Raw genomic sequence first — 25,808 nt, forward strand, 5'->3', positions numbered from 1 at the left:
TCAATTCTTAGCACAATGTCTCCATTTGGCTTCCAAAACACCACTCTTGATTTTTCTCCCACCTTTCATACTCCTCATTGTTGGTTCTTGCAATTCTCTAACTTCTTCATAATACTAAATGCTGCAGGGCTCAATCCATGGTCCGTTTCTTTTTTTTTGCTCTGTACTCACTCCTTTGGTCACCTCACCTAGTGTCATGGCTTTAAATATCTCTATGCTGGTGATCCCCAAATTTGTATCTCAAGCCCAGACTTATTCCCTGAAATCTGGACTCCTATATCCAAACCCTACTCCAGAGGTACCTGTAATAGACACCTCAAACTTCAGTCCCAAACTGAGGTCCTGGTCCTTGTGCCTACGCTGCACTTTGCCAGTCTTCCCCAACTCTGTTAGGGACAACTCCATCCTTCCAGTTGCTAAGGCCAGACTTTGAAGTGTTCCTTAATTCTGATCTTTCTTCTCCATCATACTCTATCCATTGGCAAGACCTGTCTGCTTTAGTCAAAATATATCCAGTGAAATGCTGTGATATCTAAGATTTACATCCAATAATACAGGAGAGATGTGTGCCTGACCAGGCGGTGGCGCAGTGGATAGAGCGTCGGACTGGGATGCAGAAGACCCAGGTTCGAGACCCTGAGGTCGCCAGCTCGAGCACGGGCTCATCTGGTTTGAGCAAAAATTCACCAGCTTGGACCCAAGGTCGCTGGCTCAAGCAAGGGGTTACTCGGTCTGCTGAAGGCCCGCGGTCAAGGCACATATGAGAAAGCAATCAATGAACAACTAAGGTGTTGCAATGCGCAACGAAAAACTAATGATTGATGCTTCTCATCTCTCCATTCCTGTCTGTCCCTTGTCTATCCCTCACTCTGACTTTCTGTCTCTGTAAAAAAAAAAAAAAAAAAAAAATACAGGAGATGTGGATGGGGGTATCAATGAAATAAAATGGTCTTAACTAAACTCTGGCCTCATAGATAGAAAGTACTATACAGTCCCAAGGCAGCTCTGGCCCAAAATAGGCCTGTATTCTCTTGTCCTTCTTGTTCCTGCAGTCAGGTTGCCAGTAACAGTGGGGTTTGGATGCTGTTGGGTGGATAAGGTAGAGTTCCAGAAGGCAGAACTCAGCTTTGAAAGCCAAGATTCTCAAAGATTCATCAACAAAGGGCAATTGAAGAGAAAAAGAAAGGAACTCTTTATGATCAGCCCTGCTTGAGGCTGAAACCTCAGTGCATGATCCTGGTATGGAATGGGTGTTTGGATTGAGGCCTGATGTACAGTATCTCTCCTCCAAGCCCAAACCAAGCCTGCACCCTGGGTACCTCTGGAGGGGTCTTAGAACATAAGGAGAAAAGGCCCTGAGTCTGCTCACTATGTGAGGGGGCCTAAGTGGGTGGCTAGGCAGTCAGTCTTGTGCCAGGGACTTTAACCACAACTAGAAGTGTCCATGTCAGTGCTCCAGAATCAGGCCACTGTGGCACAGCTACTCAGGGAGTCTGCTCACAGATGCAGCCTTTCAAGAGCTTTGAGAGTATTTTCCCAAACTGTGCCTTAGGCAGTGTTTTTCAACCAGAGTGCCACGGCACACTAGTGTGCCGTGAGACATGGTCAGGTGTGAGTATAAATACATTTAGAAACTATATTATTAACTATATGTATAATATGTACTGTGTTAGTGTCATTTTGTTTCATTTTGGTAGGTGGTGTGCCCCAGGATTTTGTAAATGTAAAAAATGTGCCGCGGCTCAAAAAAGGTTGAAAATCACTGCCCTAGGGAACAGTTGGCTTGTTGGAGCCTCCAGGAAGAGGAGCCTGGGGGTGCAGCTCCTTCATGGAATGCCAGGTGAAGCCACAGGTTTATCAACAAAGGATCCTCTCAGAGTCATATACATTCTAGTGTTAACTGTCAATCTACTACCAATATAGGAGGACCCACATGAAACACTTATCTACTCCTTGCACAAGTGTTCCCAACTGAACAGCCTGGAAAGTCGTTTACTGACTTCCTGCTGCCACATGGCCAGGGGCAGAGTTTCCCAAGCTCAGAGGACATGTGGTTACTAAAGCAGGTGCTCTGCCTCATGGCTGGAGCAGGGGCACAGGAAGGACAGCAGGTAGGCAAGCAGCCTACCGCTGGAACGTAGGCACCACTGGATGCTATGGCTTATGGACTATTTTCTACGCCTGGCATGTGAACTGCTCACCATGGCCCTCCCCCTACCCCACCCCACCCCGCTCCCCCAGTAAGTTACTGGCTGCCTCTGTCTAGAGACAATCAGGGCTTGTCTGAGAATTGGAATTAGAACAGGCCTGGAGGATGTCAGGGTCACCTGAGGCCCCACATACAGACCTGCTCAGCTGCTGCGCCAGGATTGTGGGGTGTGACCCTGAGCAGTGGGCTGCAGTGAGGGCCCGGTCCAGACAGCACTTCTCCAGGCCCCATCTCCTCCCCGGGCCTCCCTCCCACCTCACAGGCATCGGGGACACCCCTCCCAGGTATACACTCGGTTTCCTCCCTGTAGTCACTTAGGAGGTGAGTGCAGAATTGAAGGGACAGAGAGGCAAGGGGACAGGACAGGAGGGGCAATGAGGAAATGGGTGGGGAGGGCACAGTAAAAGGTCCTCACACTGGCAAAAGGTCCCTAGCCGCTTGCTCTGAAGGAGACAAAAAGCGTTTTAATGATTTCTGTGACCCAAAGGACAACTGTCTAGAGCCTAGGTGAGGAACAAAAAGGCCATCATACGAAGTAGGCAGCCAGGGCTGACATCTTGTCCTTTGGTCGCCTGGCACTGGGTTTCCCAGCAGGCCGCCGGCCCCGGGCCCGCCCTCGGCCCTGCCTCCTCCCCGGCCCGCCTCGGTGCATGGGGTGGCAGGAGGCCGCGTGCCTCAGTTCCACCAGCTCCTGGAAGACAGGGTCACAGAAGACACAGCCTATATGCTGTGTCTCATCACCCAGGAGTGGGGACTTGGCCTTGTTGAAGTCCACATCGAGCAGGGCAGCTTCACAGGAGCTGCAGGTGTCGGGGGACACCCGCACACGGTGGGCGTTCTCGAAGCAGTGTGCCACCACGTTGCACTTGTTGCAGGCCACCTTCCACTTGGGGCCCGAAGTGGGGTCCAGCACCAGCACTCCACTCTCACACTCCACGCACTGGCCGATGCCCAGCATGCTCAGTGAGTGCTGGCATGTGGGGTGCGTGCACTCGTTGCAGCCCATGCCTGGGGGGAGAGGGCAGCTGTGAGGCACACCTGCCCCACCCACCTGGTGCTGCAGCCCCTACCCCACCCTGGGCCTCTCACTGCTTCACAGTCCAGGGTTCCCGTCCCAACATAAAGTACTCCTCTCAGCTTTGTTCCCACTGGCCTGTGCTCTGGAGTGCTCCCGGTCTTGGCTCATCTGCAACCTCCTTGCCCTTTGAAACACCCCTCTCCCTGGCTCACACCATTTCCACAAGGCCTTGCTGTGGGTCTCCAGACAAGTCCATCCGCCCTGCACTTTGCTTCCATAGCTTGTTACAAGCAGCTCTGTGTGGCCCTCAATCTAGGGTCATCGGCTGCCCTGGAAGCTGCTGGAGGGCATGGATGGGCCTCAGTGCCAGGCACACAGGCAAGGCTTGAGTCAGGAGGGGTAAACTCAGACCCCTGGGGGTGTGGGCAGATGCCCCATTCTCGCTGTGTCTCATTCCTGTCTATTATATGGGGTAGCAACACCCCAGATTGTAAAGACAGCACAGCTAAGAGTGAGCACTGTGGGTCCTGGGCCCCCGTGACTCCTGGCTCAGTCTCTCAGCTCCACCTGGAGAGACACTCTCCTTTCTCTAGGAATAATGAGGATGGAGAACACTGGTGTGCTGAAGGCACACTCGACCTACAGCATCCTTCACTCATCCCAGCCCAGAAAGGGGTACAGTATACCCACTGCCCAGATCCTGAGGGAGCTTACCATAGTCACCTGCACAACTACGAGAGAGAGAAAGGCAGAGGGTCTGGCTGACACCTGAGTCGTGCCCAGGTACACTGAGGGTCTCCTATCTTAGCACCAGTAACATGGGAAGGCCCAGGGTAGGGCTACCCTGAGTCAAGCATGATGTCAGGCAAGCAGCTGATGCTAAATAGAGACCACAGATATTGGGGCAGGGGTGAGGGGTGGGGAGGGACAAAGTCAGGCCAGCTTGAGAGGGAGCAGCTGAAGGGAGGAGGTACTCTCACCTTTCTTCATGTCCCGGAAGGGTGGGTGGTTGTAGCAATAGGGGCACAGTGGATAGCTTTTGCCCCGAGAGCCCGATGACCACAGGACCAGCTCGAAGTCATCCAGCGGGCATCGGAGCTCCTTATAGAGCTTGATGGTGCCATTCTGGGGGAGTGTGTAGGTCTCGTCACAGTGGGAGCAGTGCAGGCGACTTGGCTTGGCCTATAGTAATGCCAAGGGAGAGGCACAGGGTTGCTGGGGCCACCTGACTCTTCTACCCACTCTCACTCCCTCCATAACACCAAATACATAGAATGTAGTACGTTAAATATAACATACAGTAAGTCCTATGCAACACATAATATGTAACTCATAAAACAGATAGCACACAATAATACTATGTAATACACATGAACACACATAATACACACAGGTTTAATACACATACAGGATATATAACATGTAATGTGTAATGCATTATACATGACATACAACACATAACATATAATATGTTGCCAGGCAAGGATCCAGGACATGAGTCTCAGGACACTTGCCTTATCTATGAAGACAGGCCATTCCAAAATCCTGCTATGTGTGTTAATGACCATGACAACAAGAAACATATTGATAGGAAACAATGGACATCAGTGTGTAAGTGGTGTAACAGCTTATGTGTTCCTGGGGTCATGGGGACACTGAGTGTTTGTTGACAAGGTTGCTTTAGGCCTCTTAGTCATTCTTATGTGACAACTAGAACAGAAACTATATTGTATGACTGAGGATAACGTGGAGACCTACAGAGGTGACAAGACTCATACAAGTCTATGCACAAGGGCACTGCAGGCCAGAATGGGTGGACACAGCCCTTCACCGACCACCTACCTGGATGTACTTCATGAACCGGTGGCACTTCCCACAGCGTGACAGGGGCTTGCCTGTGGCTGCCAGAGGTGAAAAGGACACCTCCATCAATTCATCCATGCCTGAAAGCAAGCATGCAGGAGTCAACCCTCTTGGCCTACAGCAGGTATAAACAGCTGGGCTGGAGGGGAGGCTGCCATAGTGGGTGGAGGACCTGTGGGTAAACAGTCCACTGCCCTGAGGGTGGTAGGATTTCCCAGTCAGAGATGGGAACGGCAAGCTGCAGTCCCAAGTGTCAGGTGAGGCGTGTGCCCTGCATGAGGCACGAATATACTGGCTCTTTAAACCTAACAAGGGCCCAGTGATGACCCATCACTGCCCCATCCTCCAACCAATCTAGAGGATGGTCTCCCAAGTGGGCCTTTGGCACATGGAGTGGTGAGAGCCCTGACTCAGGGGCAGGGAAGAGGCAGACCTCACCTGCGATGGAGTCAACGAAGTAGTGGAACTTCCTCTTAAAGACATCCAGGGTGTGGCCCAGGACCTGGCGATAGTCGGCCTTGCCCTGGGCGATCAGGTTTAGCTGCTTCTCCACAGCACTGCGAATGGTGGGGAGCACAAGCTCTGCATCTGCAGGTGGCGAAACACAGCTGTGAGCACTCTCACACAAGGAGTCGTGGTCGCTATGGCAATTCCGGCAGAGTTACAAGGTACCAGGCCGGCCCCCACACCCTAGATCTCTCCTGATCTCCCACCCAGAAAATCCTGTGTGGAGTCACCAGGGACACCTGTCTCTAGGACTGTGGCACAGATGTGCTCCTGGCAGTCCTTGGGCCACGTCTAGGTTCTTCACGGCTCAAGGGGGCATAGCAGACAGTACTGCAGTGAGGATCCAAGACCTGCCAGTAGTTGATCTGTGGGGAAGAGCCCTCACCTTCCCTTTCAGATCCTTTGCACTTGTCCATTCATCACCATGCTGAGCGAGCCCCTGCTTGGGCAGGTCTTGGGGTGGCCAGAGCAGCACCCTTGCAGTGGGAGCCACGGCTCACTGCAGGGCCTGGTAAGGAAGGCTCTGGCTCACAAAGGCAGAGCTGCAGCCTAGGGAGCAGCCAAGGAGAACCAGCCAGCCAAACTCACCGATCTTATAGTAGCCGTGCACCAGGACAATGCCGAGGTTGGTGGGCTTGAGTCGACGCCCACTCTCCACGACCACGTAATTGCGCTGGCAGATGTTGTTGATATGCACGGGGATGCTGGCGTCTGTCCCTGCAACACACAGCCAGGCTCTAGTGTCCCTCAACCTGCCCGACACTCCCCCTCCAACTGTGAGCCCCCTTCATCCCCACCTGCCATGGCCCCTTCATTCTGTCCCTCCTGTGCTGCTCCTGGCCAGCGCTGTGCTGGGCACACCACCTACCATTCATACCTCATCTTCTGACTCCAGGATGCTTACTTACTCCCAGTGCCAGGTGCTTATTCCCACTCTTCAGAGGCTCAGAGAAGTTAAAGAACTCTGCCAAGTGCAGAGTGCTCATTTGATCTGCCCCTCACATCTGTTAAGACCTCCTTGGCCTCTCCTGCCTCTGTCCTGTGGCACTAACCCCATTCTGGAGCCAGAGCCCCAGTCCCAAGCATGGAGCCCACCTACTCACTGCCAAATTGTCCTCTCTAAAACCTGCCCTATTTTGCCCACTTCCTGGTGATCAGTCCCCCAGGGCAGGCTCCCAGTTCTGGGATACACCTCCCCATGGGACTTCAAGGTCACCTGGCACTGCTAGATGCTGCCATTACTGCTTCCACAGCTGAGGAGCCTCCTTAGTGGGTGCTTGGAGGCTAAGGAGACTGCTAAGGTACATGTTCACAGGATGAGGTGGGGACAGGGATCTGAACTGTGGGGCAGGTGCTGTGCTTGTTGCTGCCTGTCCACCAGGCCCGTGTGGCTCAGTGGGTTCCCCAGCTCCCCACTGCATTCTTGCCACAGGAAAGCTCTTGCCAGTTATAGAGCCCTGGGAGTGCTGGCTGACAAGGGCCAACCTCGACCACTGTCTTATTCAGAAGGTCACAAGAGCCTTCTTCACTGTTGCTAACCAAATTTGGTTATGATGCCTGGGTTGTATCTAGTGTGTGGTTGCCAGAAGCCATGATGTCCCATCGACAGAAAGGGGCAGAGGCTGCTGGGAAGCAGTGCCACACCTCACAGCAGACTGAGGACTGCCATGGCAGGACCGATCATAGGCTGCCAGGCCCTCAAGAAGAAGCAGGCTCAGCTCTCCTGCTGAGATCACCACTGTCACAGGACCCCAGACTCAGGTGAGCTGCTCCCTGGCAATCACCTGTAGGATTGTCAGTAATGGAGCCAAGCCCAGGTACAGAGGCCTGGATTGTCCCATGACACTTCAGAGCCCATCAACTGGGAGGGACCTGGTCACCTGGGATAGCACATCAGCGACTGGGCAGTGCAAGGACACAGGTCACAGCCCCTAGGCCGTAGGACTGGGCAAGACCACTTCGTCCATGAGGTGCAAGCATTGGTAACTCTACTTCTGTGCTAGTAAACTGCCCTGGGCTGCCTGTTTTCACCTGGTTATTATGCTGGAGTTTCTGGCCCCTGTTGGGCTCTGCTTCCTTCACAGGGAAGTAGCACCTGTGAGTTTAGTTTCCTCATCCTGAGTCCAGAACAGACCAGGTTGGCTGTGTGGACTCAGGACTCTGATATGACTTTTGTGCTTTTCCTGTAAATAAATCATTTGGCAACCTGGGTGTCAGTGTGCAGAAGGGCACATCTCAGCCTTTACAGGCAAGGCCAGGTCCTGACATAGATGCCTTGGTGAGATATTGCCTGTTGCCACCCTCCCTGGCACAGCTGGCCAGATGCTGGGCATGGAAGGATCCCTGGGCAGCTCAGGAAGCACTGCCTCTTGGGCTCTGGTCTTGGGATGGGAACTCTCAGGCCTGGGTCTCATGTGGGCGAGGGGGCGGGCTAGTGGATGCACCTACCGATGCCATGCTTCTCCATGAGTGTGATGAGCTCAGCCTCCGTCAGGTAGTCGGGTGGGTTTGTCTGCTTCTCCAGCAACTTCACCTCGCCCATGGGGAAGGTGTCACCCCTCTGACAGGTGGGCAGGCTCTCCTCCAGGGGCACACTCTGCCAGGGCATGATCTCAGTAAAGCCTAGAGAGATAGGGTGCTGCCTCAGACCCTGGGCTGCCATCTCCAGGCCCAATGGAGAACATTCCATCCATCTGTGACAGTGAGCAGGAGCAGAGCGAGGCCTGCAGTTTTACCTGGTGAGATTACAGTCTTCCCGGTGCAGGTGAAGTGCTCGGGTCCGATCCTGAAGGAAATGGTGCTCTGGAGGTACTTGCAGTCATAGCTCACCGTGGCAATGAAGTGCCTAGTGATGTACTCATAGAGCCGCCACGCCTCGTTCCCTGCAGTGAGCACAGACGCTGGTCACCAGCCAGGATGCTGGCTTGAGCAGCCCCGCCACAGGATGCCCAAGAGAAAAGGAAGCCCATAGCAAGGAAAGCAAGTCGTCTGCATCCTGGTGGTTCCATCATGGCCATGGCTCCCATCCCTCCCTGCTCCAGGTGGAACTGCTATTCAGGAACCTGGCCTGTCCCTCTCTAGTGATAGGCCTCCACCCACATGGCTGTCCATCCCTTTGCCTTCTCCTGGCATGTGGCCACCAGTACTGCTCCAGTCCAAGGATAGAGCCTGTCACTTGGTCCCAGTCTCATCCCATTGTTTCCCTAGCGACCCGCCCACTCACATCACCCTCCCACCTCCTGCCTGGCCTTCTCTGTTCTAGGGTCTCCCACTGGCAGTGCCTGCACCTGGCATGCAGGCACACATGCCATCAGCACTTGTTTCATCCTATGGTGAGGAAGCACAACTTTCAGGTGGCCTCCTTTGCCACAGCCAGGGGCAGATGGGATGGGGGCAAGAGAGAATCTCTACATTGTCAATGGGGCCTGACACCATAGAAAGGTCCCATGTCATTGTAGCTTCTTACCCTCCCCTCCCCAGAAGTTTGAAGTGTGTGTGTATTGTGTGAGTGTATAAATGTGTGTGAGAATGGTGGGGGAATCACCTGATACCTAATTCGGCCTCTGTAGCAGACCTCATGGGGGTGATGGGAGGATGGTCGCCAGCATCATGACCTTTCCGTGGGCGGTTGATACCCTCAGCTAACAACCGCTTCACCTGAGGGACAGAAAACAAAGCAGAGTGTGAGTCTAGGCTTGGTCACCATCCCACCTACAGGGAGCTGCTGCCAGTCCTGAGCTCTGTCCCAAGGCCTTAGCAACAGGTATGTATGGAAGGCAGGACCTGGCTCCACTCACCGTGTCGGCCCAGTAGGGGTGGTTGGCCTGCTGCCGTAGAGGACCCTTCAGGTCAAAGTTCTCGGGGTAGTGGGTGGTCTCGGTTCGTGGGTAGCTGATATAGCCTTGGGTGTAGAGCCGCTCAGCAGTCTGCATGGCGTGCTGTGGCCCCATACCTGTGGGACAGGAGGCTCAGCTGGCCCGGAATACCAGGGTTGGCCAGGTACCTGCCCATAGGCCTGGCCACTCAGGCTCTCCCAAAGGCAGACAGGGCCTCCTATATGGTGATAGTGGATCTGAGTGAGCAATGCCCAGAACAAAGCTACTAACTAGGTGTCTGTGCCTTCTCCAAAGCTGAGGTCCCCAATCTATGAGCTAGGAGGGTGGACCCAGGACAGGGATGCTCAGTGTCACCCTCATGATACTGCTAGCTTTATTGACCAAATGTGGCCTTCAGAGCCCCTGCTTCTTGTCCTCTGTCATGGAACCATAACCACACCTCAGGGTCTGCTGACATCCTATGACACCAGAATTAGTACATGCCCTCTATTCCCAGCCCCTTGGGTATTTCTGTCCTCATGGCACTCCAGGGCCATGGACAGAGGGCTCATCTTCCTGCTCCTCCCTGAACAGCAGAGGCTGGCACTCAGCTAGATCACTCAGTGTTAACTTTCTGAGGATCCCTGCTGGTTTTCCTTGAGAGGACACTGCTAGTGGGCTCCTGAGTCCATCAATGCCTGGAGGTCACCAACTTTCCAGCCCAACCCCCTTCTCACTACTATGGAAACAAGGCTCAGAAAGTCTATAGCACCCCTGTCCCAGAAAGGAGAGATGGGTCTTAAACTCCCCTGTACCAGAGAAGCTGCTCTGAGATGCTACGGGCAGGATGTCCCTCTCTGATAGTCATAATCATTATCACTGCTATTGTTAGGATATGCTATTTCAGTTACTTAATCTTTACAACAATCCAGAGAGATGGGTACTAACTAGAGTCACCCTCTTTCCCATGAGGAAACTAAAGCTCTGGGATAAGGAAGGACGTGGCTGAGCAGGTTTTGGACCAGAGTTTGTGTCTGGAGCTTGAACTCCATGGTTTAATGCCTCTGGAGGGCACGTGAGGACCTGCCTTATAGGTGGCCCTACTGGTGGCCTGCCATGTGTTCAATCTTGGCAGAGGCTTCTCAGATGTTGAGTAAGGTGACATGGCCCCGTTTTCCCCATGTAAATTCAAAGAAGCTGTTGAGTATTAACCAACAGCCTGTGGAATGGAACCCTCTCTCATTTGTTTTCACTTTGTGTTCACTCTGGAATGTAAAAGAACGGAAATCGGCAGGAGACTCAGATTCTCTCTAAGCCCCAGTGATACTGCATGCAGAGGGGACACTGCACAGGTGAACACGTGAGGAGGTGTGTGCTGGCGCAGTGAGCATGGAGGGAGAATGCTGGCAGAGGTAAGGTCGGCTCTGTCCTGCACCCCCATGTTCTACACTGGGGTTGAATAGGGTCGCTGCGTGCCTGCTCCAAGAAGTATTTTGGGGGCTTTAGAGAAATGCCCTCATACCCAGAGAAGAGCTGGCCACCCGCAGCATCTCCACGGTGTTCAGGGCCAGGGGCCTCTGCTTGGCCTTCTCTTTCTTGCTTGTGGCTTCCACCTAGAAGACAGAACAGATTCAGCGAGGAGGGTGGGAGGAAGGGGAACGACACGAGAGAAAGAATCAGAATGCACGGGCGACAGGTCTGGTTTCATGCTTTTGCTCTCCCTGCTTATCAAATTCACAGCTCTTGAGGCTTGAATGTTTATTCAGGCCCAGGAAGGAAAAAAGAAAAATATTAATTTTCTAAAGCATTTCCTAGGCCCTCGCCGGTTAGCTTAGTTAGTTAGAGCATCACCCTGAAATGCCAAAGTCGCAGGTTCGATCCTTGGTCAGGGCACATACAGGAAACCAGGGAATGCACAACTAAGTGGAAAAACACATGAATGCTTCCTTCTCTCTCTCTCTCTCACTCCCCACTCCTCTGTCTCTCTAAAATCAATCAATCAATATATTTTTAATTAAAAAAAGAAAAGATTTTTCTAAGGAGAAAGAAAAACTGGAGGAATGGGGAAGAGGCAATATAAGGGATTGCAGACTCAAAACTGAAGAGGTGCAGCATCAGCGAGGCGCTGAGGATGGCAGCGGGGTCATGAGGGCCCCAGAGCGCAGGCTGTCTCAGGCCTGAGTGCTGCCATCAGGGCCTGCTGGTATTGCTACATCTTCTAATTTGCCAAAGGAAGCTGGAAATCAGGATTTTAATATGAAATCTTATAATTTAAAAATGTTGGCAACTAGCCTGACCAGGCAGTGGCACAGGGGATAGAGCCTCGGACTGGGATGCAGAGGACCCAGGTTTGAGACCCTGAGGTTGCTAGCTTGAGCGCGGGTTCACCTGGTTTGAGCAAAAGCTCACCAGCTTGGACCCAAGGTCGCTGGCTCGAGCAAGGGGTTGCTCAGTCGGCTGAAGGCCCACGGTCAAGGCACATATGAGAAAACAATCAATGAACAACTAAGGTCTCGCAACGAAAAACTAATGATTGATGCTTCTCATCTCTCTCCGTTCCTGTCTGTCTGTCCCTGTCTATCCCTCTCTCTGTCCCTGTAAAAAAAAAAAAAAAAAAAAAAAAGGAAGAAAAAATATTTTTAAAATGTCGGCAGCCTTGGCCAGTTGGCTCAGTGGTAGAGCGTCGGCCTGGCGTGCAGGAGTCCTGGGTTCGATTCCCAGCCAGGGCACACAGGAGAAGCGCCCACCTGCTTCTCCACCCCTCCCCCTCTCCTTCCTCTCTGTCTCTCTCTTCCCCTCCCACAGCCAGGGCTCCATTGGAGCAAAGTTGGCCCGGGCAATGAGGATGGCTCCTTGGCCTTTGCCTCAGGCGCTAGAATGGCTCTGGTTGCAACAGAGCACAGATCATCGCCCCCTGGTGGGCATGCCAGGTGGATCCTGGTCGGGCCCATGCAGGAGTCTGACTGCCTCCCCATTTCCAACTCCAGAAAAATACAAAAAAAAACAAACAAAAAAACAAAAAACATATATATATATATATATGTCGGCAACTATTTTGAAATTTTTGTAAACACCATGCAGTTTAAATAAAATACTGGTGGGCCCTGGCCAGTTGGCTCAGTGGTAGAGTGTCAGCCTGGCGTGCGGGGGACCCGGGTTCGATTCCCAGCCAGGGCACATAGGAGAAGCGCCCATTTGCTTCTCCACTCTACCCTCCTTCCTCTCTGTCTCTCTTTTCCCCTCCCGCAGCCAAGGCTCCATTGGAGCAAAGATGGCCCGGGCGCTGGGGATGGCTCCTTGGCCTCTGCCCCAGGCGCTAGTGTGGCTCTGGTCGCGGCAGAGCGATGACCCAGAGGGGAAGAGCATCGCCCCTGGTGGGCGTGCCGGGTGGATCCCGGTCGGGCGCATGCGGGAGTCTGTCTCTCCCTGTTTACAGCTTCAGAAAAATAAAAATAAATAAATAAATAAATAAAATAAAATACTGGTGAACTATCACTTTCAAGCTCTAACTGAACAGCTATCAGAGAGATGGCTCTATTTTGCCCGTGGCAAAAGCAACACAGACAACTAAACTCTGACAACTTGTTCCTGCCAATTCCATGTAGCAGGGCCTTCTGATTCCAAACAGACAAACGTGGGGCAGACGCCAAGGCCAAATTGTATATGCACAGCCATGAAGGCTGGATCACAAGGGTGAGGTCCAGAGACATTGGCATAGGATCGTGAGCAAGGACAAAAGCATTGCATGGTTTTAGAAGTTTTGGAGGCCTGAGTCACCTGCACGGGTAGGCAAGAGGGCTCCAAAGGAAGGTTCAAGAAGGACAAGGCAGTGGCTGTCATAACTGCAGGGCATTTACTGCAATGGCCTTTGGCCCGCCATTCCCCCACTGCCCCTTGCCAACCCCTTGCCAGGTGGCATCACCTTCTTCCTAACAGCCAAGCAGCATGTCCTTCCAATTTATAAAACCCTGAGTAAGAAATATGGCACCACAATGGCCATGAAAGCTGACTGAAGTTGGGATCCCAGAACTGTCTGTGTTAGCTGTGTGATCTTTGGCGAGTTCATGGCCATGGTAATAGAGCCCTCTGGAGCTGCCAGCTTTAGATGTCACAAAACAGGGACATCTGTGTGAAATGAAGTCCTGTCAAAGGAGATGATGCCCACAGAGTCACACAGAAAGGAAAGTATAGAAAGGGCCTTGCAGGTCACAGGAGTAGGACATCGCAGGATCCAGAGCAGATATGCAACATGCTGCAATTACTGCAATGGGCAGAACTAGTTCAGTAGGACTGTATATATAACTGTTCTTTCCAAAAGATGTCTGTGTTTGAGAAAGGTGTGACCCTAGGTCTCAAGCTATTCCTCCAGCCAGAGGTATCCCACTCCTACCCTGACCTAAGCAAAGGTGACAGATGTGGGTAGAGCAGGCCCACCTGGGCTTCCTTCTCCAGCTTGGTCATGTTTAAAAACATCTGTGCAATCTCTCGGTCAAACACTCGTACTCGGTCCCAGTCCAAAAGGAGAGCTCTGTCTTTATCAATGTTAACCTACAGGAAGAACAAAAGGAGAACACAGGAGAGAAAGCATCCAAATGAATCTGTTGCCCAAGAACAGAACTGGGGCAGATGAAGCTGCTCCTCGTCTGGGAGCAAAATGGCCCTGGCTCTAAAGTCTCACAGCCATGCCTGTGCAGGTGTGCAGAAACTCAGGTGCAGAGCTATGCAAGTCCTCCCCAAGTGGGGATGCTCTGATGACTGGCCTCTCCCTAATATTAGGCAGTCTCACAAGGGGAGTCCAAAGCTGAGGCTGATTTGTCCTTGAGAAATGTCGGAGCTTCCACCTCACACACATCCTGCCCACAGCCTAATGCCTGGCCAATACTAGGTGTGGTTTCAACCTGGGTCCCTGGCTCTGTGTTGACCAGAGGAGCTCTGTATTATGTTCTAAATCTTACAAAAAGCTTCCATGGAGGCTTTTATTTAGAGAAGGGATTCCAAAACCTTAAAAAGTTTGAAAGTCAGTCCTTGGACCTGACCGTGGCAGCTGATGGCCCCAAGGGGTGAGCTTACCCCACATCATCAAAGCTGAGTTCATTCACATTTATCCAAATTCAACACATCCAGGCCCAGCCCTACCCGCCTCTCCATAAAGCTGGGGTCCCTTCCCTAGGCATCCTGCAGACCCTCTCTGGCCTTCCTCCGTTGTACTGCTATCCACAATTGTGCCCTTGGCCTTAAGGGGACTATGCAGGACTATGACTATGACAATGATGGTGATGATGATAATAATGATGGCAACTCTCAGAATCTACACCCAAACCTAGAAAGACCCAACAGAAACAGAGAAGGGAAAGAGAACCTTGGCCTGCAGCACCCAGTAGGCCTCTGGTTTGAAGGACTGGATTTTGTCATGTCTCTCCACGCAGAATCCCAGGGTAGGGGTTTGACATGGCCCAAAGGAGATGAGAGAGCTGTCTAAATCGCCATATTTCCCCTGGAAGTACTTAGTCTGAAACCTACAAGGGGGGTAGGGGTGAGGGTGGGGGAAAGAAAGATATTTCAACCATGTGTTTGTTCAAGACACCAACATTAACCATGGGTAGGAGTCTGGGATGGGCTAGCTGGTAGGTGCAGGGAGGAGGCCAAGGTGGCTGGCTGCTCCCTGCTCAGAAGACAGGATAAGAGGACACACTCAGCACGAATGTGAGATGTGTGTGTACACAGAACAGAGAAAGAGACAAAGTGGGAAAGAAGAGCAGACATCTTGACCGTACTGGGCTAGAAAATCCTTCTATTCCATTCCATTCCATTCCCTCCACCTTCTCAAGACATGCAAAGTGTGGACAGACACACTGCTTTTCAAGTGGTGGTCTATTTAGACAGTTTTCGGCAGGGTTTTAAAAATATTGACAATTCTGGGGTGCTAATCAGGCCCAGGAACTGAAGATGGGAACCAGCAAAGGGCAGGGGCTCTGCCAAAGAGAGGGCAGCCAGCACCTGGTAAAGGCACAGCCAATGCGCAGGTCCAGCTCCTGCCGGGCATCCACTGAGAGCGCCTCATTGTGGTCAGGCTCGCCCAGGCGGGCCATGGCATTGCAGATGTCCGTGTCTGTGATGGAGCTGAACTTGGCCCGGAACACCGTCTTCTCAGCACCATGGGCTGGATTCATGACGGGAAGCACAGCATCCAGGACCTGGGAGAAGTTGCTGGATGTGACTCCCTCCAACTCCCAAAGTCTCTACCTCCCTCTCCACTCTACCTAGGGGCCCATGTCCTCTCCAGGGCTGAGCCTCCCCAGCTGTGTGTGTGAGATTCCCTCTTCACTCCTGCTAGAGCCTCCTGTCTCTCTCCCTTTTCAGAAGCCTCCGTCTCTCCACATACTCCTGCCACATGGCTTCCATCCTTTTGTCTACAAATTTATTCAAACATCCCCTGCTTATTACCATCCTGCAGGCTGATACCCTCTCTCTTATCTCCTGCTTCCATCTTAACAAACTAAGAAATGCTATTGCCAAGGACATGAGGGAACTCAAGAGTTGCCAAATCTATCCCTCTTGACCCAGTTTCCCCTTCTTCTAGAGGAGGGAGTGCTAGAAGGGGTGGGTGGAAGTTGTAAGGGACTAGAGAAAAGACAGAAAGGGAAAAGGATGCAGAGGAAAAAGCCAAGGGCAGGAGTGGGAAGGCCCTAATGACCCACATCATGGGGGATGTGGGTGGCTCAGGGACAAAGCACAGCAGGGGTCCTAGAGTCGAGACTCACTAAGAAGGCCGTGCAGTGGGAGGGGAGTCATGCTGGAGCCTGGCCATGCAGCTTCTTTACAGGAAGAGGCTTCAATTCTGAAGGGAGAAAGCCCCATGAGCTACCACCATTCTTCACCCCCAGCCACAAAGATCCCCTGGAGAGGAGCAGCCCTGCAGGGGAAGGGACAGGAGGGGTGTCTGGGAAGGGATTGAGGGTGCTGTGCTGGAATGTGGGGTGCCCCAAGTTCCCATCATGCTGGAAGCATTTCCTGAGCCCTGAGACATGCCAAGCCCTGGTGAGAGCTACGAGTACAGAGGCAGGAGGGCAACCTGAATAGTCACAGCCCGAGGGGCACCAGGTGACATGTGTAGTCACAACCAGCACAAGGGCACCACGCTGAGGCAAGTTTGGGAGAGAATCCTGGGTGGGGAGAAGATGCGTGCGAGTGGGAAGTGAGAAGCATAATGCATGTGACAGAAGTGAGGGAGGTTGCCGGGTGTTAACTGGCACTGATCTAAGGTCCCTGAAAGGTGCTGGGTAGCCTGAAATGCTGAAAACCAACTCTCTCCTTGAGACAGTCCCATCTGAAACTCAAAGCCATCTTGCAATTCTTCTTTTACCATTGCTCACACAATGTGTCCCCAGAAGGTGAAGTAACACCCTATCCAACTTAGTAGTCTGTATGTTTTAAAGTGTCTAAAGAATTTCCAAAATTAAGGAGGATAAAAGGTATTTTTAAGCCACTGTGGTTGACTCCCTGCTTTGGGCTCAGGAATGGTTTGGGGCAGGTGGCAGAAGGCCAAAAGTGAGGACCATAGTGGGGTCCACCCCACCCTCACCTCAAAACAGATGTTCTCCCCTTCCTTGTCACAGTCCAGCCATAGCACGATGTAGTCGCAGCCTTTGCCTTCCACCTGCCACAAAGCACAAGGTGACTTGCACCTGCCACAGGCTGCCCCCCTGCAGCGCCCACCGACAGCATTCTCACCAGTTCAGGGAGCAGAGCAATCACAGAATAGTCATTTCCCCGACCCACTCTCACCCCAGCTGTTTAGGAAGCCTGGTGCCCAGAGCAGGGGCCCAGGCTAAGCAGAGGAACTATCTAGTTAGACTGGTTTAGCCACTCAGAAAAGAATTTAGTACAGAACGTTTTATGGATCAAAAAAAAACGTAAAAAATGCATTAAGATCTTAACCCCGAAAATTGCACAGAAAAAGGACTGAAATGACACAAACTTAAATGTTAATAATGGTAGTCTTGGGTAGTGTGATTATGATTTTCCTTCTTTATACTTATTTATATATCCTAAGTTTCCACAATGTATATGCATTTGTTTTAAAATTAGAAAAACAACCACTACTACCAACTACTTAAAAATAATTCTGGTGTCTGACAGTGTAGTGTTGGGAGAAGTAGGCTTGAAAGGTGCCTCTTGGGCCAGTTTGGGGTGCTCACAATAAGGGCTGTGAGGCCTGCCCTAGGGCTGGGGTCAAATACCTCCAGGGATGGGGGTTGGGCAGAGAGCCAGGGGAAGGGCCTCCTGTCTGCCTGTGCCTATCAACCCCACGCACCTGCAGGAACTTCACCATGTTCAGCTTGGGGTTAGCTTCCTTCTTCTCCGTCGGGGCTTGGCTGAACAGTTCTGCAGGGTCCACTTTGTCCCATTTGTTGTACTTTCCTATAAACCACAGGCACAATGACATCTGAATCACACTTCAGAGCTTGGCTTCCAAGACTGTCATAAGGTGGTTGTCTCACCAATAGGGAGAATAATTTGCCCGGGGCAACCTCGACAGAGACAGAGCCCTCCTCCTCCTGGCTGCTGAGCTGACACCACATCTCACCACCCATGGGAGCCACCACTGGGCAGGGATGACACTCTAGTCTTGCTTCCAGGATGGTCCCTGTGGCTAGACGGCACCACTCTTGGCCTGGCTCACTTTGCCAGAGCCCTGAACCATACCACACATACCTTCGTCTTCTCTTCCAGCCTGGATTCTGTACCCTCTCCCCCAACCAGCATTTGACTGGTCACACAACGGGCACTCCATTGATGCCTGTGGAGAATCAATCTCTTTGGGCCTCATATTGGAAACATCTACCTACTTCACTACTCAGGGCTTGGCACTCACATGGTCAGCACTCTGGCTTTCTTTTAGGCCCCCTTTCCTGCAGCCTGGGAGACTGGAGTCAGTAACAGCCAAGTTCAAATTCCAGCTCCCCACCTACAGCTGGTGGTAAAGTTCAGGGTCCAAATGCTCAGCCACACAACTGAATCGATGTCACTGTTATCACTGAGCAGCAAGAGGTACTGAAGCTTTGCTATGTGCTTGGCCCTGTGCTAAGCACTCTATTATTACTGTCACATTGAGTTCACAGACAGTTTGGAAGTGGATGGCACTGCTGTAAGATCCATTTCACTCATGAGCAGCAGAAAACTCATGGAGGCCCAGTCCCACCTTATGAGCCGGTGGAGGGTGTGTGGTTAAAAGCCCAGGCCAGCCTGACCAGGCAGTGGTGCAGTGGAGAGAGCATCAAACTGGGATGCATAAGACCCAGGTTTGAAACTCTGAGATCACAGGCTTGAGCGTGGGTTCAGCCAGCTTGAGTCCTGGCTCACCAGCTTGAGCACGAGGTCACTGGCTTGAGTCCAAAGGTCACTGGCTTGGAGCCCAAGGTTGCTGGTGTGAGCCCAAGGTCACTGGTTTGAGCAAGGGGTCAATCGCTCTGCTGGAGCCCCCAGTCAAAGCACATACAAGAAAGCAATCAATGAACAACTAAGGAGCTGCAACAAAGGATTGATGTTTCTCATCTCTCTTCCTTCCTGTCTATCTGTCCCTATCTGTTCCTCCCTCTGTCTCTCTGTGTCTGTCACAAAACAAAACAAAAGAGCCCAGGCTGGAGTCCTGTCAGCCACACAGCTCTGCCCCTTGCCCCAATGCCTCACTAATACTGGCCATTCCAAGATGATGGATAACAATATGAGGGTGATGATGACAGCCATCGAGTGACTGCTGAGCAATAGTGACACTCATCAGGAACAGCAGCCCTGTCCCACGTACCTGTTCAGGCCAGGCCCCCATGGTGGGCATCATCTCCAGTCTGCACAGAAAGGTTCACAGGCCATGCAGTGACTAACAGTGCTCCTGGGATGGGGACCTATGGGTTTTGACCTCCAAAGCCTGAGTTCAGGGTGCCTCACCCAGGGACCGCAGGTCACTTTTTTACAACCTGCTGGTGTCAGAACTCATGGGTTCTGGACTCCTCTGCCAGGAGCCCTCCCCTGGCTCCATCTGGACTTGTGGAAATACCATGCAGGGCTTCCCTCAGAGGGATGGAGGATGGGCAGGGGCTCACCCAGGAAATCCAGGGTCATCACATGACCACAGACGGACGTCATCTTGAAGCGGACTGGCTGGCCAGCGAAGGTCCCTGTGTACTCGTGCACTGAGCAAGTTCCGTTCAGCCCTTTGTGTGAGGACATGTTCCCTGCAGAGGAGAAGCACAGCGAGGGCTGCTCCAGGAAGCTGCAGCAGTCTCAGAGGCCTGAGGCCTCATCACTGCCTCTCAGAGGGCCAGAGTCCCTCTTCCCCAGAGTAGTGATAACATTCCTCAGGCCACTGAGGGCAACTGGTTCTGAGAGGTCTTGTGGCTCACAGGGAAAACACTGTGGGTAACTAGCCAGCAGTGTGCTCACCACACAGAGTCTTGGGTTGGGGGGGCAGAAGTAGCCCCTCTGAACTCTCCAGAGCAGATACTCTCAGGGTCTTTATCTGCATTTCTGTGTTCACTCTTGAATCTGATTTCTGCCTCGCTTCTCTTAAACTTTACTGAGAGATCCCCAGGCACCTAACAATTACTGAATCCCATGATGTTGTCTCATGCTCCCCACTAATGGCCCTTCAGCCAAACTTTCTTAGCTTTGGGGACCAAGTACTACTTCTGAGGTCTCCTTTCTCTTTCAGACAACTTTTTTTTTTCTTTAAATATTTTTTTGGGGGTTAAAGGATACCACACTTAGGGACTGAAGCTGCAGCAATCAGGAGTCAAGGGTCTTGTGGCAATGATGACTGTGGCATAGCCTTGTCAGACTTAGATCAGGGTATGGTCATGGCTGTCTTCCTCCTTCCTGTGATTTCCTCTCTGTGTGAGTTACCAGGGGTGGTTTCTGTGCTTGCAATCAACAACCCTGACCAGCCTGGTGTTCTTACAGTGGCCTGTCTGTACCTGCTGCTATGCTGTGAACAGTGCCTGTGCCTTCTGGGAGCCCCAGACCTGGCTCGCGCTGGCTGCGGCAGTAAATGCAACCCACAGTGACCAACAGAAGGTGCTTCATGAATGTCTACTGTCCTGAACTGAGGCTACTCCAGCGGGGGAGAGTCGCACTTCAGAAAAAGAAATGGGTAAAATAGGAATGACCACGTTTACAGATCAAAGCCAGAGAGATACCAGGGTGGGTCTTCCCTACCTCGAGAAAGGATTTTGGCAATGGATTGGGCCAAGGATGGCTTTTCTGCAACCATGAACACAGTCTTCATCTTGTCAAGCTGGCTCCAGTTTCCGGGAAATGACAGTAAAGTTCAGCAAAGGCCTTTCAGCAGCCCAGCTCTATGATCAACACTGACTCCTAAAGAAAAGACACATAGAAAATAGCAATGCTTACAATGGAACCTATGCCACTTGCTAACAAGGAATATCACTTTAATAAACAAAAACCCTGGCTGGGTAGCTCCGTTGGTTAGAGTATCAATCAATAAGCCAAGGTTGTGGGTTTGATCTCCAGTCAGGACATATACAAGCATCAACCAATGAATGCATAAAGTGGGACAACAAACTGATGTTTCTCTCTCTCTAAAACCAAAAAAACAAAACAAAACAAAACAAAACAAAAGCAAACCCCAGGCAAGAAAAAAAAATTAGGGAAACTTCAAGACATCTCACAAACAACTGCTCAAGATAACTGATCTGGCTCAGAGAGGACACTAGAAATTTGGCTTCATTTAGGAGAAACAAAGGTGACCCCCATGATCTCAGGTCAATTTTATCCCCAAATCTATGTCAGAAAAATGATACTGGGGCCTTTGGACCTGGGCCAGGACCAGGGCAGGATAGATGCTTGGCCCTCCTCCCCTGCTCCAGTTCTGTGTACTCCCTCAGGCTGACAGTCGCACCTCCACCTCAGCTGAGCCCTGTGTCACTTTCAAAATGCAGATGTCCAGCCCAGGCTTCCTAGGTCCTTCTGACCCACAACCAGGCTTGAGATCCATTAGCCAAAGGGTCTGGTCCCCCGCAGAGCTCACAGGGTCCTTTACAACAGGTTTCAATCTACCTTCCTGCCTATTGCACCATATCCTTGTTTTGCAGGTCATACTTTGGCCAAGTAAGCTGGACACCATCTAAAGAAAAACACATTTTCAAGTTCCTGTTACTTTTGCTTGGAATGTTCTTGCAAACCCGGAGAATGCTGCTCAACTGTCCAAAGGCTCAGTGTAAACACTAACTCTTCCTTAAAGAGCCCTCCCAACACTCACTGGAAGTCACAGAAAGGCACATTAGCATCAGTCCGGATTTCAGATCACCTGTCCAACTGTTAGACTGTGCAGTTGCTAATCCATATTTGATACATGCCAGTCTTCAGCAGTTCTGGCTCTAAAGAAACACATTATTTGTCTGACCTGTGGTGGTGCAGTGGATAAAGCAATGACCTGGAATGCTGAGGTCACTGAGATAGCTGATTCCAGGCCCTGGGCTTACCCAGTCAAGGCACATCGGGGAAGCAACTGTGAGTTAATGCTTCCTGTTCCTTGGTCCCTCCCCTGCCTTTCTCTCTCTTTCCCCTTTCTCCAAAATCAATAAATAAAATCTTAAACACACACACATAATCTAGCTCAACAGTTTATATCTCAATCCTGCATAAATACTTCATAGTGTTCTGAGTATCAGTTTTATTAGGAAAAAAATAACACTTCCTTTAAGGATATGGAATCCTGAAATCCTGGGGAAAGGGCCCTGGTGATGTTCTAGCACAATCATCCCAAGGAGGAAGAACAAACTAAGACTCAGAGAAAGGATTTTCTAAAGGTAACCCAGGAAGTTGGTTAAATCGGGGTGAAAGTCATGCTTCCTTACTTTCAGCTAGGTACATTTGTTTTAAACTGCATCAGGTTCCTTCCACCTCTTCAAAGATTTCTGAAGTTGTAATTATGATTAATTTTCTGTGATTAAGCTTAGGGTTTCCCTATCTTTTTATTAAGGCACATTCCCAAATTGAAAATGGAAGCCAATGAGAACAAAAGCTGAAAGCAATGGTTTGCAAACTTCATTTATATACCATCCTAATGCTTTTTTGACTTACTGGCAAAACATTATTATTCACTTAAGTTTTGCTTTTTTAAAAAGTTTATATACAAAAAAAGGAAATTTTATAGCCTCATAGGAACTAAAAGGCTGTAATCAATGGCCAAAACTAGATTCTTTCTGGTATATCAAGTTCGATTTTGTTTCCTGCCAAAGCTCTGAGTCTGCAGTTTGTCCTCTTATTTCAAAAAGGGAGATTAGAAAGTGCTAAGCGGATGTTGGCAGCACACTCCAAACTGGGACTGTAATTAGAAGGGCTGAAAGTGGAAGGGAGCAGTAGGTTAGCCTGTTATTACCCTGTCAACTCACCAGCAATATCACAATATGTGTCCTCTGGGAATCAGTTTGCATATAAAGTCTTTTCATGTCAGTGTCTTATAAACAAGTGGATTTAGCTTGGGAGTGAAAGTCTAGAGCAGTGGTTCTCAAAGTGTGCGCCCTAGAAGATTTCTAGGTGCACCCTATGGTATTCCAGAGAAATATGTGCCTGTTGGGGACCAAAAAAACCAACAGGGTTTTTGGAGTTTAGATTTTGAGGGGACAGAGGTGTGAGGAATTGGCTGTAAGCTGACAGTCTGCCCAACCTCCCACCTCACTTGCCTGATTAGGTTGCAAAAGGCTGTTAAGCTGTGGTGCTGGATTGTACCACCACATTCCCCGGAGAGACTGGAGGCAAGTTTCTTCTTTCCTTTGTTTGGTGTAAAGTTAAGATGATATGTATGGTGGGGGTTTTCTGCACTAACACATTTAAGAGTAAAAAGAGAAGAATTCTTCAATGTATTGATGAGAAAATGAGAGTTTGCCTTTCAAATATATGTCCAAACATTGAAGAAATCGCTAGGATATATCAAGCTCATGTTTCTCATAAACACAAGAATAAAAAAATTTAACACATTAGCATCGGGACCTGCCGAATTTACTAAATCTTACTAAGAACGTATCTATATATAGAGAGAGATAACTTTTTTGTTTTTTAAAAATTTTAACCCCTCTTTTTTGCGAATTCTAAAAATATAATACAAAAACGTAATATAAAAATGTTTTTTAATGTCAGAATAAATTTAATTTTGTCGTACTTATTTCGTTTAATTACCATAAAAGCACGCTTGGATTTTATATATTATTTTCTTTAATATTTGGCTTAATTATTATAACATATTTCTCAGAAATTTGTATATAGCATGCCTACAATTATTTGTAGGATTTTAAATGTGCCTCAACTTCAAAAAGTTTGAGAACCACTGGTCTGGAGTGATCTGAATAGCATTTGAACCCTAGGATTTCCCACATTAGTAACTTCACCAAGCACCTAAGCCAGGAAAAGAAGGAAAGAAACAACCATTTCTTAAGCTGCTCCTCTGTACTAGGCACACTACTGCTATAAACACTTTATTTAATCTTACCAACAACCCTACAAGACCAGCGTTGTAATTTTTTAAACTATTAGTAAAGTGAGGTTCAGACTAGTGCCAGGTGACCTTTGCAAAGGCTCCAAGAACCCTAGGGCTCACTGGCCATGAAGTCCACAATAGCCTGACTTCTCATGTCCTATTCCCAAAGGCTGAGTGATAAAAAGGTAAGACAAGGTCATTGTCTTTCTTTTCGCCTGAGAGAAACAACTGCCGCCCTGGCCGGTTGGCTCAGTGGTAGAGCGTCGGCCTGGCGTGCAGAAGTCCTGGGTTCGATGCCCGGCCAGGGCACATAGGAGAAGCGCCCATCTGCTTCTTCACCACTCCCCCTCTCCTTCCTCTCTGTCTCTCTCTTCCCCTCCCACAGCTGAGGCTCCATTGGAGCAAAGATGGCCCGGGCTCTGAGGATGGCTCTGTGGCCTCTGCCTCAGGCGCTGGAGTGGCTCTGGTAGCAACAGAGCGATGCCCCGGAGGGGAAGAGCATCGCCCCCTGGTGGGCAGAGCGTCGCCCCCTGGTGGGCAGAGCGTCGCCCCCTGGTGGGCGTGCCGGGTGGATCCCGGTCGGGTGCCTGCGGGAGTCTGTCTGACTGTCTCTCCCCGTTTCCAGCTTCAGAAAAATACAAATAAAGAAAGGAAACAACTGCCCCTGATTCTAGTTAATTTGTTCACTTTAAAGTAATCTCCTTCATCTACATCAACAACTCAGAGAACGTCTGGGCACCCTCAACACTGCGATGGGGGCCCTGTGGTTGCAAGTGGAACCTGCCTGTAGGTAGAGCCTTTCCCCGACCTGGGCCCAACCCTGGCCAGACCTCTGCACGGCCTCCCTGAGCCTCCGTTTCCTACCTGTGACGACCGATTCGAATAACAGAACCCATCTTCAAGAACTACAGGAGGGTTCGATGAGGAAGAGTATTAACTGCAGCGCCTGCTCTTTCCAGACACCTGGCTAGACGCTGGCGGACCATCACCATCTTCCGGAACTCCCACAACAAGCCCCGATATAGGGGGTTTATCTCCTCCAGGGAAGAGGCGGAGAGAATTCAAAAACCCCGGCCTGAGATCCTATTCCCAGACGCGAGGCTAGTGCCCTTCGAGGCCTGACCGGCATTCGGGCAACACGCCCAAGAAAGGCCCGCGCTTCCCACATCCCTGAACCGCCCGGTGAGGAACCCGCCACCTGCCTCTCACCCGTAGCCCCACCACGGTTCCCGCTTCAGCTCCCGCTCCTGGGACCGCCAGTGGCAATTCCTACTTCCGGGTCCGGCAGCTACTGGCGTCCCCGCGACTGCCCTCCGGCACTCGCACGTCTCCCTCCACGGGTTCCGCGGTTTGCGCGTTCCGACAGCGCGGCCCGGAGTGGGCTTGCGCGCCGCAATCCGCAATCCGCAATCCGCCGGCGGTCCTCATTCTTCCCCGCGGGGGCGAGGCAATACTGACAATGATCATTACAATGAGTATGAAAAACTGGATGATAAGCATGAAAACATATATGCTGTTAATAATTAAAACTACAGATGTGTGTATAGCAGCAGACTTCTTTCAATACTATAAACACTTATGAAATGAATGAATAAATGAACTATGTAAAATATATCTGGAAGGTAATTGTGTTAGAGCATTAGAGTTATGGAGGAAAAATTAAAATAACTTTTATGACCATATTTTAACATATGTTAAATAATGGTGTTGGTCAAGTAAGTTTGTAAATATGATGTATATGTTTGCTCGCTTATAGTTTGCATTGGGTGTGGGGGGCAGGCTGTAAGCAGGCAGGGTGGTTATAGCCTAAGGCTTAGTTTTAAGACTAAGCTTTTTCCCACACCTTTGACTGATTGGATGATGTGGGGTGGTGCGCTCTCATGGGGAATCCCATTATGCCTCAGA

The 25,808-nt window shown here is 50.7% G+C and overlaps 1 protein-coding gene and 1 pseudogene across 5 annotated transcripts; one reads left to right on the forward strand and one right to left on the reverse strand.

Annotated features, from left to right (window-relative positions):
- Positions 1-2,626: 2,626 nt before the first annotated feature.
- Positions 2,627-25,193, reverse strand: TOP3B (DNA topoisomerase III beta). Of its 5 annotated transcripts, none has more exons than XM_066259947.1 (18): positions 25,113-25,193; positions 20,624-20,782; positions 19,513-19,644; positions 17,727-17,833; positions 16,995-17,069; positions 15,410-15,606; positions 14,772-14,928; positions 13,847-13,960; positions 10,935-11,025; positions 9,395-9,549; positions 9,149-9,254; positions 8,333-8,479; positions 8,046-8,219; positions 6,186-6,314; positions 5,529-5,678; positions 5,070-5,170; positions 4,208-4,409; positions 2,627-3,217 (listed from the first exon to the last, which is right to left on the reverse strand). In XM_066259947.1, exons 2-18 carry the CDS (start codon positions 20,691-20,693, stop codon positions 2,736-2,738), a joined length of 2,589 nt encoding a protein of 862 aa, XP_066116044.1. In that variant the 5' UTR covers positions 20,694-20,782; positions 25,113-25,193; the 3' UTR covers positions 2,627-2,735. The 5 variants fall into 5 exon arrangements, with proteins under 5 accessions (XP_066116044.1, XP_066116045.1, XP_066116046.1 ...); XM_066259948.1 differs by having other exon boundaries at positions 25,106-25,180; XM_066259949.1 differs by lacking the exon at positions 25,113-25,193 and adding an exon at positions 24,768-25,077.
- Positions 24,656-25,808, forward strand: part of LOC136322470 (serine/threonine-protein kinase Nek2-like) — a 38,171-nt pseudogene continuing 37,018 nt past the window's right edge.

This window comes from Saccopteryx bilineata, chromosome 2 (assembly GCF_036850765.1).
Source record: "Saccopteryx bilineata isolate mSacBil1 chromosome 2, mSacBil1_pri_phased_curated, whole genome shotgun sequence".
Classification (NCBI taxonomy): domain Eukaryota; kingdom Metazoa; phylum Chordata; class Mammalia; order Chiroptera; family Emballonuridae; genus Saccopteryx; species Saccopteryx bilineata.

Bases quoted from the DNA above. Each gene is read 5' to 3' on its own strand.
- TOP3B (XM_066259947.1), bottom strand. From the start codon at position 20,693: ATGAAGACTGTGTTCATGGTTGCAGAAAAGCCATCCTTGGCCCAATCC. The intron at 8,480-9,148 runs GTATCAGGTGAT...TGCTCACTGCAG, and splicing joins TGCTACAGAGGCCGAATTAG to GGAACGAGGCGTGGCGGCTC. The intron at 6,315-8,045 runs GTAGGTGCATCC...TGTGTGTTGCAG, and splicing joins CATGGAGAAGCATGGCATCG to GGACAGACGCCAGCATCCCC.